At 42.9% G+C, this 19,114-nt stretch overlaps 1 protein-coding gene across 1 annotated transcript in view; it reads right to left on the minus strand.

Moving 5' to 3' along the window:
- Positions 1-6,528: 6,528 nt before the first annotated feature.
- LOC143960201 (uncharacterized) overlaps positions 6,529-19,114 on the minus strand; it is a 71,572-nt gene continuing 58,986 nt past the window's right edge. The window contains exons 6-7 of the mRNA XM_077468525.1: positions 14,011-14,041; positions 6,529-6,858 (exon numbers count right to left, since the gene is read on the minus strand). Coding sequence (XP_077324651.1) covers positions 6,804-6,858; positions 14,011-14,041 — 86 coding nt within the window. The 3' untranslated portion in view covers positions 6,529-6,803. The remainder of the gene's footprint in view (positions 6,859-14,010; positions 14,042-19,114) is intronic.

Consider the following 19,114-nt stretch of genomic DNA (forward strand, 5'->3'; position numbering starts at 1 on the left):
CTTGGTCAGAACTGATAATGGATAGAATAAACATATTCAATCTTAAGGCCAATACCTTGGCTAGGATTTTTCATCACTTTGGAATAGGGATATGGATCTATACGAACCGGGATCCAAAGAATCCTTCCCCAGCTTAAGCAGTAGCACTACATTGCCCTGGACATGGATGCAGGTAAATAGCCTAAATTGACAGAAGCATTAAAGATCTCTAATAATCTGGGTAAAACTGTATCCCCATATGTAGTATATACCTACACGGGGATACCATGAATGAATGAATGAATAACTTATATACCCTGTTTCCCCCGAAAATAAGACCTAGCGTGATTGTTGGTGATGACTGCAATATAAGCCCTACCCCCAAATAAGCCCTAGTTAAAGTCCTTGTAGGTCTTATTTTCAGGGTAGGGCTTATTTTTGGGGAAACAGGGCAGGGCTTATTTTGGGGGTAGGGCTTATATTGCAGCAATCAGCGACAATCACGCGACAATCACGCTAGGTCTTATTTTAGGGGAAACAGGGTAGCACTACATATGCAAACTAAATCACCTCAAGGCCCTTTAGCCACCAGTGTCCATCTGGGTCTTCAGAAGAGATGAGTCTTGAGCTTCTTCCTGAAGGCCAGATGGCCATCATCCCCAGGGGCCTTACACGTGGGGAAGGAACAGGCCACCTTCTATAATTCCTCTACTGTGAGTGGTGCATCCAAAGCCAGACGAGCCGAGTGTGACAAAGTGGGTAGAAGTATATCTTGAAGATAGTTAGCCAGCATTTCAGTAGAGTAAGTATCTCGGGAGCTATATAGATCCACATAAAATGAGGCCAGCTCAGTAACAATTTGCTCAGAGTCATTCACCACTCGAACCGTGGAGGAGCGGATAGCTCCAATGGCAGGAGAAGACTATTGGGACCCGGCAATTTTTGCTAGCAGGCGACCTGTTTTCTCCCCTCCTCATAAAATGCATTTTTTGTAAAAAAGCATTTCCGCTCTGCAGCGGAGGATCTCAACCGATCCAGGAAATCCTGGGCCGATATCCATGTCTCCCTTGTAGAGTCAGAAGGATCAAGTACAAAGGATAGAATCAGAATAAGTGCAGCGCTAAATACAAAGTATCACCTGACGGACACGTAGTGCATTCAATAAACAATATTATAAATAAAGTACAATATGCAAATTTTCCCAATGTGTTCTTATATAAATCAACCAATATGATAAATATTAAAGTGCAATGTGCAGATATTGTTCATATAGTGTCCTTATGAAAATCAATCAATGGTGAAAAAATCATGCCAATCCACTATAAGCATAGTGAATAAACAATCTCTCCACAATTATCCACACGTATATGTGTTTCTCAAACTCTTTGTCCTCCCTCCACCTGTTGTGCCCTCACCTTATAGGCCTTAAAACAAGCCTGTGTGTATTATACTTGTATAACACACACAGGGAGATGTCCAGAGGAAGTCATAAAGAGTGACAAAACTAATAGGAGGGACCTGAGAGGCTGACGAACGTGGAACCAGGAAGCACCATTCTGAGTGGAACAGAGGCAAGGAGTACTGACGCCGGGGCTGCAGAGTTGGTTGAGAGGTGACATATTCGTCTTAGCACTGGTGTTACAAGTATAATACACACAGGCTTCTTTTAAGTTTTAAAATGTGAGTGCACATTTGTTGTTTTTTTTTTTCTTATATTCAAAAAGGTCATAATTATAAAACACTATTGCCAGATCTGATTGCTTTGCATGTGGTTGATGTGATTGGAGTTCACGAGCAGCAGCAAGGAGGTTTAAACCTTTGATTGACCAATGTGACTGGAGTTGCCGGGACCCGAGAGCCGAGGAACGGGTCGGCCTCGGGCGGCCGACATCGCGGGCGCCCTGGACAGGTAAGTGCTTATTAAGGCTGGGTTCACACTGCTGCGGCTACGAGAACCAGATGTGATTCCCACCTCACTGCAGTGCAAATCACATCCGATCTCTGTGCGATGCGAGTTCAGCCATACAGATAGTATGGCTGAATTCACATCGCACCCGCCCCAAACTCGCACAGGACCCTTTTTTTGGTCCGCAGCAGAATCGGATCGCATGGGTGTTCACACCATGCGATCCGATTCCTGTCCGAGTTTGCAGATCGCACTGCGATATGCGAACTGATCTGGGGGTGTCATTAACATTTCACTGACACTCCCAGCAGTTCGCATAGGGCAGTGTGAACTGCCGCCGGGAGGCATGCGATGCGGGAACCTGCCGTGGATTTGCGGCGTTCCCGCATCGCTGCAGTGTGAACCCAGCCTAAAAGTCAGCAGCTACAGTGTTTGCAGCTGCTGACTTTTAATTTTTTTTTTTTTAAACCGGCCCTCCTCTTTAAGTATTCTTGGCATTTTCTTTATCTTTCACTACTTTTAATAAATGTTATATTTATAAGTATTTGTGTGATCTCTCTTTGCACATATTGAATTAAAACCTTAAAAGAACTTAAACTATCACGTGACCATGATACAACAACCCTACAACAACCAACGTCCTACAGACTAAATAATAAACACTGATTTGGGTTATTTTCAAAGAAGAAGAAAGATTATTTGCAAAATTTTGTAACAGAAACAAAAAAAACGTTTTTTTTATTCAAACTTTTGTATTTTTGTTTTATTTATATAGCAAGAAAATTAAAAAAATCGTCCAGATTGGTCCAATCAAATCGGGCGATCAGATTGGTACAATCAAATTAGAGCAATGAGATTTCTCTATTCAAATCGATTGCTTAAAAATGGCCCAGAGTAGGATATAGGTGGACAGATTGAGGCAGACAGTTCTAAAGAAAGAGAGAAGTTCTGGAGAAGTCCTGGAGGGTAATATTTTACCAAACATTTCTCAGACACCTGCCTAACCATCTGACCTCTGGACCATGTCTGGTCAATAAGAGTGGTCCAATCAAATCGGCCAAACAGATTACCCCAGCCAAATCGGCCAATCAGATTGGTCAAATCAAACTGGCCAATCAGACTGGTGCAATGAAATTGGCCGATCAGATTTATCTGACAAAACATTCCTTGGCTTTATTATAACATTTTAACAAAAAGGTTTTTTTGGTGTATGTAAAATACCTGTTTTGTAGATATTAATGAAGCATCACCTCTGAAAGTGTGTATTATTCCTGATGCTTCCATTCCCACTTATGTTTTAAAACTTTTTTTTGTTTTGGATGTAGTATAGAGGGATTAGAACATCTGCCAGATTTTTAACGCTATCTGCATACCTGTCAGGGAGATTCACCCTCTCCATTTGTCATGTTTAACGTCATCACCAAGAGTGGAAGCAAAAGAAAACAGGTTTAGGGTTGTCCCCAGAACTTGAATAGCGGGGAAATTGTCCTATGGGGACAATAGTTCTGGTGACTACAAGGGATTTCCTAATTTTGGAGGGATTTACTCTCACTTGCTGTTATGGCTATAGGGCAGGAAATGAAAGAAAATCTCCCCAATGGGAGACAGATGGCAAAAGATCCACCTTAACTCACTGCAGTTAAGAAATATTTGGTGTTACATAAACTGTAGAAAGATTTGCTTCTAATGAGTATAGGAACATGAAAATGCGTGCTGTGGGGGAAAGTGGGTGTGGCTTCAATTACGCTAAATATTGAGCATGACTTAAATGGGGTGCGATTAAATAGTGCCTGAGATGACTTACATAGAATGTAGAATGTGGTAATGTTAAATAGGAAAATGTACAGTGGAGAATGAGGGAGGATGGAGATGACTGTGTGTGTTCAGGATGGAGGTGACAGTTTTAAGGTGTGCGTGTGTAGGTTGGAGATGATAGTATGAAAGTGACTGTGTGTATGTGTGTGTGCAGGATGGAGATGACAGGACAGAGGTGTGTGTGTGTGCAGGATGGAGATGACAGGATGGAGGTAGGTGCAGGGCTCAAGTCCTGCGGGATCGCATGGGAACGGAGTTCCTGTACTTTTTCCACAACAGGAACTCAGTTCCCGTTAGTAGCTGACACAGCTCGCAATAGTAAGTGCTGCACACCTGACCATTCAGGCATTGCCAGTAGTACAATAGTAGTACAATACCTGGCAAAGTTTAATGCCAGGAGGGATGTTTATGTGGAAATATGTGAAGGGTTGGAATAGCAGTGAGTGTGTGTTGGAGCCCTGCAGAGTTTGCAGCCCCCCAAGCTAACATACATCTCCTAAGCAGGAACACATCACATCTCCCTAAGCATTCTGTCCAGATAATGTGCAGTTGATTTATGACCTTTCCGTTTAACCCTGTGTTATTCAAACTCTGTTCAATGAAAAGTGTAAACTCACCATATAAACACTCTATATACAGTGCCTTGCGAAAGTATTCGGCCCCCTTGAACTTTTCAACCTTTTGCCACATTTCAGGCTTCAAACATAAAGATATAACATTTTAATTTTTTGTGAAGAATCACCAACAAGTTGGACACAATTGTGAAGTGGAACGAAATCTATTGGATTTTTGAAACTTTTTTAACTAATAAAAAAATGAAAAGTGGGGCGTGCAAAATTATTCGGCCCCCTTGCGTTAATACTTTGTAGAGCCACCTTTTGCTGCGATTACAGCTGCAAGTCGCTTGGGGTATGTCTCTATCAGTTTTGCACATCGAGAGACTGAAATTATTGCCCATTCTTCCTTGCAAAACAGCTCGAGCTCAGCGAGGTTGGATGGAGAGCGTTTGTGAACAGCAGTTTTCAGCTCTTTCCACAGATTCTCGATTGGATTCAGGTCTGGACTTTGACTTGGCCATTCTAACACCTGGATACGTTTATTTGTGAACCATTCCTTTGTAGATTTTGCTGTATGTTTGGGATCATTGTCTTGTTGGAAGATAAATCTCCGTCCCAGTTTCAGGTCTTTTGCAGACTCCAACAGGTTTTCATCCAGAATGGTGCTGTATTTGGTTGCATCCATCTTCCCCTCAATTTTAACCATCTTCCCTGTCCCTGCTGAAGAAAAGCAGGCCCAAACCATGATGCTGCCACCACCATGTTTGACAGTGGGGATGGTGTGTTGAGGGTGATGAGCTGTGTTGCTTTTACGCCAAACATATCGTTTTGCATTGTGGGCAAAAAGTTTGATTTTGGTTTCATCTGACCAGAGCACCTTCTTCCACATGTTTGGTGTGTCTCCCAGGTGGCTTGTGGCAAACTTTAGATGAGACTTTTTATGGATATCTTTGAGAAATAGCTTTCTTCTTGCCACTCTTCCATAAAGGCCAGATTTGTGCAGTGTACGACTGATTGTTGTCCTATGGACAGACTCTCCCACCTCAGCTGTAGTTCTCTGCAGTTCATCCAGAGTGATCATGGGCCTCTTGGCTGCATCTCTGATCAGTCTTCTCCTTGTCTGAGCTGAAAGTTTAGAGGGACGGCCAGGTCTTGGTAGATTTGCAGTGGTCTGATACTCCTTCCATTTCAAAATGATTGCTTGCACAGTGCTTCTTGGGATGTTTAAAGCTTGGGAAATCTTTTTGTATCCAAATCCAGCTTTAAACTTCTCCACAACAGTATTACGGACATGCCTGGTGTATTCCTTGGTCTTCATGATGCTCTCTGCGCTTTCAACAGAACCCTGAGACTATCACAGAGCAGGTGCATTTATACAGAGACTTGATTACACACAGGTGGATTCTATTTATCACCATCAGTCATTTAGGACAACATTGGATCATTCAGAGATCCTCGCTGAACTTCTGGAGTGAGTTTGCTGCACTGAAAGGGGCCGAATAATTTTGCACGCACCACTTTTCAGTTTTTTATTTGCTAAAAAAGTTTAAAATATCCAATAGATTTCGTTCCACTTCACAATTGTGTCCCACTTGTTGGTGATTCTTCACAAAAAATTAAAATGTTATATCTTTATGTTTGAAGCCTGAAATGTGGCAAAAGGTTGAAAAGTTCAAGGGGGCCGAATACTTTCGCAAGGCACTGTACAAAATAAAATTCCCCAATAAAGATCAGAACATGATGTTCACATTTGCATGGAAGCACAATTGAATGAATGCCAATTATTCAGAGAATTACCGTATTTATGTTTATTGAGGATTTTTTTTTTTTAATATACTAACAGTTAAGCTTCATACACACAATACGAAAATTGGATGAAAAATACCACTTTTGAAGCATGGTATTGAAGTACGTATGAGCGTATCATTTTTATTTTTTTGGTGGGGGAGTGGATCTTGGGTGGGAGTTCCCACACTTTTTTCCCCTGGACTTGACCCCTGGGTAGGTGTGTGCGTGTGTGCAGGATGGAGATGACAGGATGTAGGCGGGTGTGTGTGCAGGATGGAGATGACAGGATATAGTTAGGTGTGTGTGTGTAGGATTATACAATTCCTCTATTCTCTTTCAAACACTTTATGCACTTGAACATACCTTGAACATACCTCCTGAGACCCAGTCTGGGAGGACAGTATGGCAGCTAGCCGACTTGTCAGACTCCACATGCAGCTTTAACTCAGCAAGAAGATTCAGAGCAAAATTTATTGTCATTTATTAAAGGCTTGTCAGGTTACAAAGATGTTTTGAGCATTTAATGAAGGTGAACGTGCATCATGGAACAATATGCTTTCTAACTGTATGATAGAAGCTTTTTACTCCATAAGGACACAAACTAAAGTAGCTAGAGTGCATAGGCAAGTAGGGAATGGCAACTAAGCTCTGGTTTACCTAAAGCATGAAAAGAATAAGAATCAGTGGAATGTACCAAGGCACAAAACATAGTAATAAACAATAAAGCTGGCTTTTGGTAGCAGTACATCCATAATTTTTCAAGGTTCTCCTCCACCAGTTTCTGAAGCAGCAAGTTTTGCCATCGATACAGCACTGCAGAAGGAAAGGGACACACTAAGTAATACATACAATATATACTTTCACCACAATTACTTTCAATGACATTTTAACACTTTTAGCAGTTTTCATAGTTAAGGAGTAATTATATTCTTATTCAATTTAGCTATACAGATATGCAAACATACATTATCATCTTACAGTGTCCAAACAAAGTTTTTTTAATTTCGATTTGGACTGAGTGGGGAAGAGGGAAAGCCCTTGTTTTTTTGTTTTTTTCTGCTGTCTTGGGCTTTGTTAGAGATATTTACCCTCATTTACTGTCCCAGTGGCTACTAGTTTAACCAGACATGAAGTGGGAGAAAATCTCCAAAAGTAACACAAGTAAAAATAAAAATGCTTTTTCTAGGAGCCAAGGGGAAGGCTCCTGATTATTTTTTTTGTTTACAAACGTTTTTATTGAAGTTGAACATGAATATTCCAGAATGTACAAGCGATGCAAGAACATTCATTATAGGTACAAATGAAAAAGTATCTACAAACATGTACATCACTTATGATTATGCACCAGATGATTGAGTGAACAGTCCATCTGAGAAGTATGGGAGAAATTAAGGTCCATAGACAGACCACATTAAAATAACTTTGAAAGTAACTGAGGAAGAAGATAAAAATAATAAAAGAACCAAAACTCTTGATGTGCACGCAAAATACAGTACCAGTACAGGCTACATCCATACAAATTATCGTATCTATTTGCAGAGTCATAAGACAGTCTGGGTCGACCACCTCTATCTTGTGTATGTTTAATAATTACAGTGCTCTGTACCACCGAGGTGGTAACTATGAGGAACTAGGGGTCCTCAAGCCCTGAGCTAAGCAGGTGGGCCATCCACACATTCCATTTACGGTCAAATATAGGCATGGAGTCCAGGAGAGTATGATGGATTCTTTCCATTAGTCTAATGGACTCCATACGGAGGAGCACCTGTGACCACGGTACCGAGAGGCCCCTCCAGTTCAGCGCAATTGCCCATTGAATGGCACTGAAGAGGGTATGGATCAATTTCTGTTGTGGGGGGGATGACCTCTGGGAGTTCAGCATAAAGAATGCACATTTGATGCGTAAGAGTATCTGAGATTCCGGTTATCTTAGTGATTAGGTTAGATGTTTTAGCCCATATATGTTTTAAAAGCTTACAGCTCCAAAAGTTGTGTAGGAGTGTGCCCCTGTCCCGACATCCTCTAAAGCATGTGTCGGGAACCAGAGGAAACATCCTGTATAGACGGTCTGGGGTGTAATACCACCCAGTGTGGAGCTTGAGGACCGTTTCCTTAATGGATATGGAGTATGTACATTTGTGCATGTTGTCAACCATATCTTGCCAGTCTTCCACTGGGAATTCCTCAGCCACCTCCGCCCCCCAGCCCAACATTGCAGTAGATTTGGGGGTTGTGTTGTGATCATTAAGATACCTGTATAGGGTTGAGATGGTACCCCTCTCCCTGGACGCCTCCCCGCACATACTTTCAAACAGTGTTTTTGTGTTTTCTATTGTTGCAGAGAATTTAGCAAGATAGAAGTGCCTTATCTGAAGAAATTGATAGAAAGCAGATCTATCCAAGTTGGAAGGCTCCTGATTTTTATTACTGTCTGTGTCCCTGCCTCAGATTTTCCAGTTTCCTGTCTGGTGTCACCATTATAGAAAGTGAAGGTTAATCTCTCTAATCTACCCTGGATAGCAGTCAAAACCCAGCAGGCCTTTAGTCCTTCACCCACTATTTTCAAAATGTAAAAGAAAATTTTGACTGACCACGGTACTCACGAGGAGCATGTCCATTGTATAAGCTTCCCTTGCCCGGTATAAGCCGTTTACTACTTTTAAAGGAGCTTTTATTATAAGATGTCCAAGCTGAACAAGGATTTCTAAAGGATCTTATGCTATGAGGAGACCTATAGTGCATAGTATATCTGTCTAAAAAGTAATAATTTACAGAAAATATCATAAATAAATAAATTAATAGACCAAGAGAGCAATTGATGTGTAAACAACAAAGTATCACTCGTGCCGTGATATAAAGCCAGTGATCAAACAAATAAAGTGCCGATGTGCATATAATATTGCTTATAGCAAATAGACATCAATAAATAAAACAATAATGTTATTATCCAAAGTGACCGATATAATAATCCAGTAGTGGGTAAGGCAGTGAGGGTGTCACAAAAACGATTAAGCTGTATAGTGGAATTGTGCATTCACAGTGCAATAATCTCTCCACTCCTGTGATATCCACATGCTCACTAGGTACACCAGGTAATTATATTTGGGAAAAGTCCTTTATTAAAAAAAAACAAAAATAAAAACTGTCCCGCAATGTCCATTCATCTTCAATCACAGCGCCCGATGGACCAGGAAAAAATAAAACAAAAAGCATAACAACTCCGCCTCCATGGGAGGCTCCTGTTGACTGAAGCCTCTTCGCGATGACAGCTGTTATATAGCTGAGGGCAGGGCCACATGGTGATGTAAACGGGTGACCCCGCCTTCCTCTGACATCCCCTGGCATCAGAGGGGGCGGGGTCACCAGTTTACATCACCAGGTGGCCGCCTTCAGTTATATAACAGCTGTCATTGCGAAGAGGCTTCAGTCAGTGGGAGCCTCCCATGGAGGCGTAGTTGTTGCGTTTTTATCTCTGGTCCGTCGGATGCTGTGATTGAAGATGAATGTAAAACGGGGGACAGGTTTTTTTATTTTATTTTAATAAAGGACCTGTCTCAAATTGTCTACTGTAATGTTTACCATTTTGACACTTTTTTTGGTGAATGGGTAAGCATACAATGTACCCGATAGCCATTCACATAGGGGGGCTGGGATCTGGGGTTCCCCTTGTTAAAGGGGGCTTCCAGATTCCGATAAGCTCCCCGCCTTCAGACCCCCACAACCTTCAGGCAAGGGTTGCAGGGATGAGGCCCTTGTCCCCATCAACATGGGGACAAGGTGTTTTGGGGGGTCCCCAAAATACCCTCCCCATGTTGAGGGCAATATTTCATTTTTATTGTTTCACTTTAAGCATTATTAAAATCACTGCTCCTGAAAAAAACGTCCCTTTTTAAAACTTTTTTTTTGCATTGATACATGTCCTCTGGGGCAGGACCCAGGTCCCCATGATGTTTTTTTCAATGATTTTTATCTATATTGCCGGGATCCGATAATTCATTACAGCCGCGAGCAGTTTTAAATGAGATTGGTTTCCTTTAGAAATGTCATTTTGCTGTGGTATTGTTCTAAACATGGAAAAGATGCGCTACTTTACAGGCAGACTAAGGACACCCCCAGACGCGATTGTTAAAGGAATATTAAATTTTTATTGTTTCACTTTAAGCATTATTAAAATCACTGCTCCTGAAAAAACATCAGTTTTTAAAACTTTTTTTGCATTGATAGATGTCCCCTGGGGGAGGACCCAGGTCCCCATACATTTTGGTAATAACCTGCATATAAGCCTTTAAAATAAGCACTTTTGATTTTTCATGTTCGTGTCCCATAGACTTTAAAAGTGTTCGCTTGTTTAAATGTTTTGCCTGCTCGCATGTTCTGGTGCGAACCAAACAATAATTCTAGCACTAGACCTCCTTTGTAACTCTAAATATGTAATCTGTAAAAAAAATTAAAGAGTCGCCTATGGCGATTTTTAAGTACTGAAGTTTGGTGCCATTCCAGGAGTGTACGCAATTTTAAAACATGACATGTTAGGTATCTATTTACTTGGCGTAACATCTTTCACATTATACAAAAAAAGAAAAAAAAAGTAATCTTTAGTGTTTTTTTATATTCATGATACAGTTTTTTTTTTAAAAACACATTTCAAAAATTGCAGAGCAAATACTGTGTACATGTATAACTCATGTAGGAGAATTTGTTTCATCTCTGTGTATCACCTGAGTCCAGTCACTTCACTGGGTATATGTAAGTGTTTACAACCACTTTAAATTGGATATTTGTTAAATGTATTAACATCTATTGTGCTCCTGCCTAGGCAAGAATGAAGTCTGGGACCGACCCCCCCATCCCTTCCTGGATTTTGTGTGTAGCCAGTGCCCTGTATCAACTCGCGGTCCCATGCCAAGCTGGCCGAGGCTCTCCAGTGACAGGAGAGCACACCTTTCAGCATGTGTGGGATTTCTCCCCCTCTCTTTTTTCTCTTAACTGACTTTATGCTAATGCGAGCAGTGCACGCAAGGACACAGGCAGCCGCTCCGCTCCCTTCCCTGCATCCTCATTGGCAGGAACAGAAGAGCCAATAGGCAGCCACCTGTTTGCAGCAAGGAATTATGAGATATGTAGTCCCCATCTTAAATGGCCCCATAGCCTTGTATGGGGCATGGAGCTACAAAGCCCATCATGCTCTGCACTGGAGGGAGTAGTTGGGGACTCCATCTTGTCTCCTGAGGGAAGTCAGTTACCGCGAGGCAGGGGAAGAGACTGGACTCAGGGGAGAAGTGCCTCCCAGTTCAGTCCACCACATTGTTCCAGGTGTCCACAGCCGGTTGGGACATCCAGCCTGAGAGAGCCGGATTCCAGGTGCACATCCAGGCACACCTGCACTGACAGTGTAAAGCGATTGAGTTTGAGGTGATCAGTCAAGTCACCAGAAGAGCCTGCCTATTCCAGGACGTTTGTTGGGCCTTGACCGCAGGATTGGTGAGAGGGCACTTACCCATCTGCAGGAAACAAGGACACAGCACATAGAACTGAGAACCGCCTCACTTTTGCCTAAACTTACCAGAACCTTGGTCTTGTTAATGGCCTGTTAAGCAGTCACAGTGTTGGCCTTGTTATTATATTTGTAGTTGGGCCTGTGGTGTCAGGGGATAAATAACAGAGGTCTGACATAAGAAAAGGTCATTCTTCTACTCTCCTCCTGTCTGGACTCATAGAACCAAATTATGTGGAGGTAAACAATTTGATACAAAATTGCCACTGCTGAAGTGCTTGCCTCTGCTCTTGGGGTTATTCTCAGGTTTGGAATCCCTTGAAAGCAGCCTGAATATAGTATTGAGCTATATTGCTCTTGATCTCAGTTATTGCTCTCCAGTTGGATTACTTGAATATATATACTGTTATTGTGTGTTACCCTTTTCCACATAAATATTGCAGTAAAGACAGTTTCTGTGTTTTATCATAATGTGTGTGTTTTCTATGGTTCTTGCACTCACACTATTGCCAGGTGTGCCAGAAGGGCTGAGACTGTTATTGTTGTTGAGAGGTAGAGTATGGAACCAAACATACTTAAGCCGCTCCTTCGGGGGTAGCTCTACATGTGTGCAGGGCCGGGACAAGGGGTGGGCAGGAGGGACGGCTGCCCCTGGCGCAATGGTTTATTGCAGGGGTAGGGGGCACCCTGACCCTAACCCTAAGGGAAAGGGGGGCGCAGTTTGGCATCTTTGCCCTGGGCGCTGGATGACCTTGTCCCGGCACTGCATGTGTGTATGCAAATGCATGGGTTTCCTGCATATATGCATACATGTATGCTTTCCCCACACACACCCAAAGAAGGAAAGCACATGAAGTCAGAAAATGTCCTTGTCGATGTGCACATGCTGGAAATAATCTGCGTATGTGCAGATGTGTCAAAGGGCTCTGCCAGGACCAGATGGTCAGCCCCAGCCCTTCAGGCACATCTGTGTCAAGTGCCATAATAGTGAAGCCAGAGGTCAGGGGACATCTTTAAGACAGTGCTGCCTCTGACTGCTAGTCTCACCAGATTTGAAGTGAGACTTAGGGTTTACAACTGCTTAAGTGACATCACTAACACACCACTTTTCCCTTCAGGTAAGCCTAGAATAAGGCTTACATGTAGGTACTGGAAATATCTCCTAAACCTGTACGGTTTGGGAGATATTTGCAATATACGCTTGTGCCAAAGTCATTGTCTTGTGCCGTTTCTAAAGGGCCCTGGTAGGAAGAGGGGTGAAGATGGACGTCGCAGCCTTCGTTTTGAGGTAAGTGCAACATAATAGGCTAGTATGTGATGCATACTAGCCCATTATGCTTTTACTTTGCAGGGGAAAAAAAGTTTATTAAAGGGTATTGTGCTGCTCGCTATTGTCCTTGCTAGAGAGAAAGCTGCACTGCATGCATCTCCCTGCATCTGCTTTCTTCATTCTGTTTTTCTGCATCTTGAATAGTTCCCCACTAGTAGAACCCAGCATAGTAAGTCAGTGATGGGGAAAAGAGCTGCAGAGAGACCACAGTCAGTACTGGGGATTAAGCTTTTGCCTTTTTTGGGCACAACATCCACAGTTCAAATGTTCTTTAAAATGTTACTAAACCCACAACAGTAAAATCAGTGTGTATATGCAGTAAAGCATACTTGTTATACTCACTGTGGAACCTAAGGGGTTAATCCTCTGCATTGTGTAAAAAGGCTGTTTGATCCTGTCTTCTCTGATCCTCCCCTTCTTCCACTGTCTCCAATCCACCTCCTGCCTTTGGAGTCACCCTGCACATGTTCAGCCTGGTGTGCATTGCTAAGGAACTTTTATTTCTTGGGAAAGTGCATGTGATCATCACAGAGCCAATCAGCACTGTCCAGACAGAGGGTCTGTGATCATGCAACATCATAGGACTGTCAGAGTAGAATGAAAACTCCTCCTACAAGCTTTAACCAGACACTGATTGAAGTCACAAGACTGCTATATAATGCTGATAAGAAAGGGTATTTAGCAGTTTATATTTACTGAAATAATTGCATTTGCATGTACTGTGTACTGTGGGAGACTAGATATAGTGAATGCAGGGTCCTGAGTTTAGTAACACTTTAATTCTAGAAGTTTTACATTAGGGCTGATTTATAAAAGCTGCAAAAAGGAGATATGGCCCTCCTGCCTATGGCTGCCAATCAGGTTTTGCTGAAGAAAGCAGATAATTGGTGTGTGGTAACGCTGCTGATATGCCAAACCCCAGTATGGATACAGTCGCTTCTTACAGACAGCTGTAATATCTCTATGCAGCCTGTACTGCTGATTTTCAGACAGTGCTGGGAGAACCCGCAGTGCTTTATGCAATGATACTGGTCAATTAAAGCTTGTAGGACATTGTTGCAATGCCTTCCCTATTGTTACATTGGCTTTAGTTGAGCTTTTATACTTACAATATGCTCTATTCCTGTATCTTGCAGCTTACCTGATAGATGGGGTCTTATCTTTTACCTTACCTATAAAACATAAGAGAATACAGTTAGAGCTGTGATTTTTTTTGGTGCAGTTCATTTTAGGTGTGTTTTACATGCATTTTAGTCTTGTTACCATTGCACTCTATAGAATATGTATTTTGATGAAAGCGCATCAAAGAAGCAACATGCAGCAGATTTTTTAGTGCACTGCGCCTGAAATGCACATAAAAGGCTCTAAAGTGTTTTAACCACTTCAATACTGGGCAGGGCACTTTCATTCTCTTCCTGCCCAGAACAATTTTCGTCTTTCAGCGCTATATAAAACACTTTGAATAACAATTGCACGGTCATGCAATACTGTATCCATAGGACAGTTTTATAATTTTTTTTAACACAAGTAGAGCTTTTTTGGTGGTATTTAACCACCATAGGATTTTTTATTTTTTTGCTGGATAACCAAAAAAATAAATTAACATTTTGAAGAAAAAAATAGTTTTTTTGAAAAGAAATAATATTTCTTCATATATTTAGGCCAAATTGTATTCTGCTACAGTTCTTTGGTGAAAATAACCCAAATCAGTGTATGTTATTCAGTCTGTAGGACAGCTATAGAGTCCCCAAACTATGGTATATACAGTATCTCACAAAAGTGAGTACACCCCTCACATTTTTTTTAATATTTTATCTTTTCATGTGACAACACTGAAGAAATTACACTTTGCTAAAATGTAAAGTAGTGAGTGTACAGCTTGTATAAACTAAGTTTGCTGTCCCCTCAAAATAATGCCGCGTACACACGATCAGACTATCCGGCGGATGATCCGCCCGTGTTTGGGCTCCGGCGGACTTTTTTTCCCCAAAAGTCCGGTGGACTTAGAAAGTTGTTTTGACTCAAAAATTGTCCGCCGGACTGCGAGTCCGGTGAACAATAATGCCATCTGTGTGCTAGTCCGCTGGACTTTTCAAATGAACGGACTTTCCCGCACATGAAGATAAGTCCGTTCATTTTGAACGCGGCTCCAGGTAGCCGGGACTAGCGAAGGAGGTCAATGTCGCCGCCTTCGGCAGTGAGATTGACACGTCGCTGGCCCCGTCACCTGGTATGGACTTAAAGGGGAAGCCCTACACCGAAAAAACAGCATGGGGGTCCCCCCAAAGATCAATATCAGACCCTTATCCGAGCACGCAGCCCGGCCGGTCAGGAAATGGGGTGGGGGTCTGTGGGCGGTGGGCTTATCGGAATCTGGGAGCCCCCTTTAATAAGGGGGCCCCCAGATACCGGCCCCCCACCCTATGTGAATGAGTATGGGGTACAATGTACCCCTACCCATTCAACTGGTAAAAAAAAAAATGTAAATAAAACACCACAAGGTTTCAAAATAATTTATTGCACAGCTCCGGGGGTCTTCTTCCGTCTTGGGGGTCTTCCCGCCGGACTCCTCCACTATCTTCTGCTAGCTTTTACTAGCAGAAGAGCCCAGCTTTCCTCTTCGTCGCCGCCCGGGGGTCTTCTTCCGACTTCGGGGGTCTTGTCCCCATCTTCGGTTCTTCTTGCCGGGCCTCCTTCCAGCTCTTACAAGCGGTGGCCCGGTCTTCTGTCACCGCCGTCGCCGCCATCTCTTCTTCGCTTCTTCTCTTCTTCTTCTTCCTTGAGATGTTGACTCAACGCTCTCTCTGGCCGCAATGACAGGGACGTGTTGCGCGGCGCCTTATATATGGACAATGGGCGGGGTTACCAGGTGATGTCCCCGCCCCTTATGATGTCCGCAAGACTAAGTCCACCAGATAGTCTGATCGTGTGTACGCAGCATAGCTCAACACCCAGCCACTAATGTCTAAACCGCTGACAAAAGTGAGTACACCCTGTACAAACAACCGGTTTTCCCGTCGGACTAAACCCTGAAGGTTTTTCCAACGGAATTCCGCTGAAACTGTCTTGCGTACACATGATTACACCTAAGTCCGACCATCAAGAATGCGGTGACGTACAATACGTATGATGGGACTAGAAAAATTAAGTTCAATATCATACGAACGAGCGGTTTTTCTGATAGGAATTGGTTCCGTCCGAAATATTTAGAACATGTTCTATTTCTAGGTCCGTCAGAATTTTCGATGTAAAAAGTCCGATGGGGCATACACATGTAGCACTGACCCCCTGAAGGAGCTGCTGGTTTGATTTGGGCCTGCACTCTGCCAATAAACCCCACTAACTTGACTCAGTCCCCTTGACACAGCTGTGGTGCAATACAATACAGTACAATATAATATAACACAATATACCTGTATTGACACGTCAGGATCCACTGGCTCCACCTGCTGGGGAAAAACACTCCACACAACGGGGTACTTAACCAAAGTATATTTTACTATATTAGCAAACAGGTGGTTACAATAATTGTGCTGTCATCCCAACATAGAATGACAGAACAATAACTTTTGATAAAACAGTTTATAAACAATATAATTACAAGGGACCTCACCCTACTTTTATAGCTATGTGTGAGATCTCACTTAAAGTACTCAGTCTTTTTGGTCTTCTTGTCTTTGCTAGCAATGATAATTCCTTATAATTTGTAATCCAAGGGGTTAAAGTAATTAAAGTTGAGTCAAAGATGATCCTAGTGCTGGTTCTGCAATTATAATACAATACTGGGGATGCGATAGTAAGTAGGCCTTATGCCTGCCTAGTGTCAGTTGCTATACTCCTCCTCCATGGGACTATGGATCCCAGCGAGGCCTGTTTAGAAGTCTGACTAGGTGCAAAGTTAATAAACTGTGGGCCACAACCACCTCACCAACTGGATCAAAAGCTCGGTATGGTAACTTTGGTCCAGTGTTGGTCCAAGCCCTCAGAGGCAGGCCATGCATTCCCAAGATACCAAAGATGGCCGCTCTGGCTTCTTTTATGTCAAACCCAGCATGCACTGTCAGAGAGGGTGTCCATGGGTAGGTCACCTGGCATCCTGGGTAAAGGTCAACTCTCTAGAGTAAATAACTGTCACTTCCTGTAAATAGTTCAATGCTTGTGAAAGCAAAAATCATTTAAATCCACTATCAGTGTTTGGCCACTAGATGGCGCCAAACACTAAGCCATAGAAACGTCCATAGACTTTCATTATAAAATGTTAATATAATTTAATAAGCTTAAGGGTAACCGTGCTACACACATAATCAGAATATATGATGAAAAGCTCCCGTCTGTCTTTTCTTGTCGGACATTCCACTCGTGTGTACGCGGCCAATGTCCATATTGGGCCCAAAGTGTCAATATTTTGTGCAGCTACCATTATTTTCCAGCACTGCCTTAACCCTCTTGAACATGGAGTTCCCCAGAGCTTCACAGGTTGCCACTGGAGTCCTCTTCCACTCCTCCATGACAACAGAACTGGTGGATGTTAGAGACCTTGCGCTCCTCCACCTTCCATTTGAGGATGCCCCACAGATGCTCAATAGGGTTTAGGTGTGGAGACATGCTTGACAGTGGCAGTGGTTGTCTTGGAGGTGTGTTTGGGGTCCTTATGTTAGAATACTGCCCTGCAGCCCAGTCTCCAAAGGGAGGGGATCATGCTTCAGTATGTCACAGTACATGTTGGCATTCATGGTTCCCTCAATGAACTTTAGTTCCCAAGTGTCGACAGCACTCATGCAGCAGCAGACCATGACACTCCTACCACCATGTTTGACTCTAGGAAAGACGCACTTGTCTTTGTACTCCTCACCATGCTTGACACAATCTGAACCAAATAAGTTTATCTTGGTCTCATCAGACCACAGGACATGGTTCCAGTAATCCATGTCCTTAGACTGCTTGTCTTTAGCAAACTATTTGAGGGCTTTCTTGTGCATCATCTTTAGAAGCAGAGCTATCTGAAATAAATCTGCTATAAAAGGTGTACCACATCCCCAGAAAGATAGAAAAATGGAGAAACCCCTAGATGTGGGACTTTATAGATACTACCATATTCACATACGTAGGAAAATATGTAAAAAAAAATTATTATACAAATAAATACATAGTTACAATATCACAGAAACATATAAATAATCAAGGATGCATAACAATACACAAAAAATCATGGATAGGTGTAGTGGAGTAACCCAAACTCAACGACGTTTCAGAGATGAGTCGTATTCTCCTTCATCAGGGTTTTTTCAGGTAACACCATATCTAAAAGATTTAGACAAGGGAATCAGCCAAAAAAATCACAACTAAAATTGTTGTAATGCCATTTTATAGTACAATACATATACTTACATCCTAATCATTAGATATGTACATTTTAGCATCCAAAACTTTTTTTAAAATAAATGCAGAAGAGACATCCTGATGAAGGGGTCAATCCAAATCCCGTCCAACCAGATATTCTTTAAAGAGTATATAGATGGTAAAAAAAGGGAAATTGGAGAAGACAAGGGAATAGTATTGCATTCAGCGTCCGTCTCCAAGCCCTGTCTCACCTGTACTCAAGCAGAGCTTAAATAGTGAGCTAAGGGCCCAGCAAAAGCTGGAGAATCTACCGTATATACTCGAGTATAAGCCGAGATTTTCAGCCTCTTTTTTGAGGCTGAAAGTGCCCCCCTCGGCTTATACTCGAGTCATCGCTGTCTGCCCGCTCGATCAGCGTGTCGAGCAGACAGACAGCGGCCATTCTATGATTCAAAAGCCGCGCCTCCGGCTCCGCCTTCGCCTGTGATAGGCGGAACACTGAATTTCCCAGCAGCCTGTGTTCCGCCTATCACGGACGTCGTATCATCCTCGTACTACGGACGAGGATGATACGACGTCCGTGATAGGCGGAACACAGGCTGCTGGGAAATTCAGTGTTCCGCCTATCACAGGCGAAGGAGGAGGCGCGGCTTTTGAATTTTACAATGGCCGCCGACGAAGAGGGCACGGGACGGAGGCAAGGCAAGGCACGGCACGGCACGGGACGGGACGGGACGGGACGAAGGCAAGGCACGACACGGGACGGAGGCTCGGGACAAAGGCTCGGGACACAGGTAGGCTGGACACACACACACACACACACACACACACACACACACACACACACACACACACACACACGGATGGAGACACACACACACGGATGGATGGATGGATGGAGACAC

Source organism: Lithobates pipiens, unplaced genomic scaffold (assembly GCF_037356315.1).
Source record: "Lithobates pipiens isolate NorthernLeopardFrog02 unplaced genomic scaffold, aLitPip1_a1.2 Scaffold_8, whole genome shotgun sequence".
In the NCBI taxonomy this organism is placed as follows: Eukaryota; Metazoa; Chordata; class Amphibia; order Anura; family Ranidae; genus Lithobates; species Lithobates pipiens.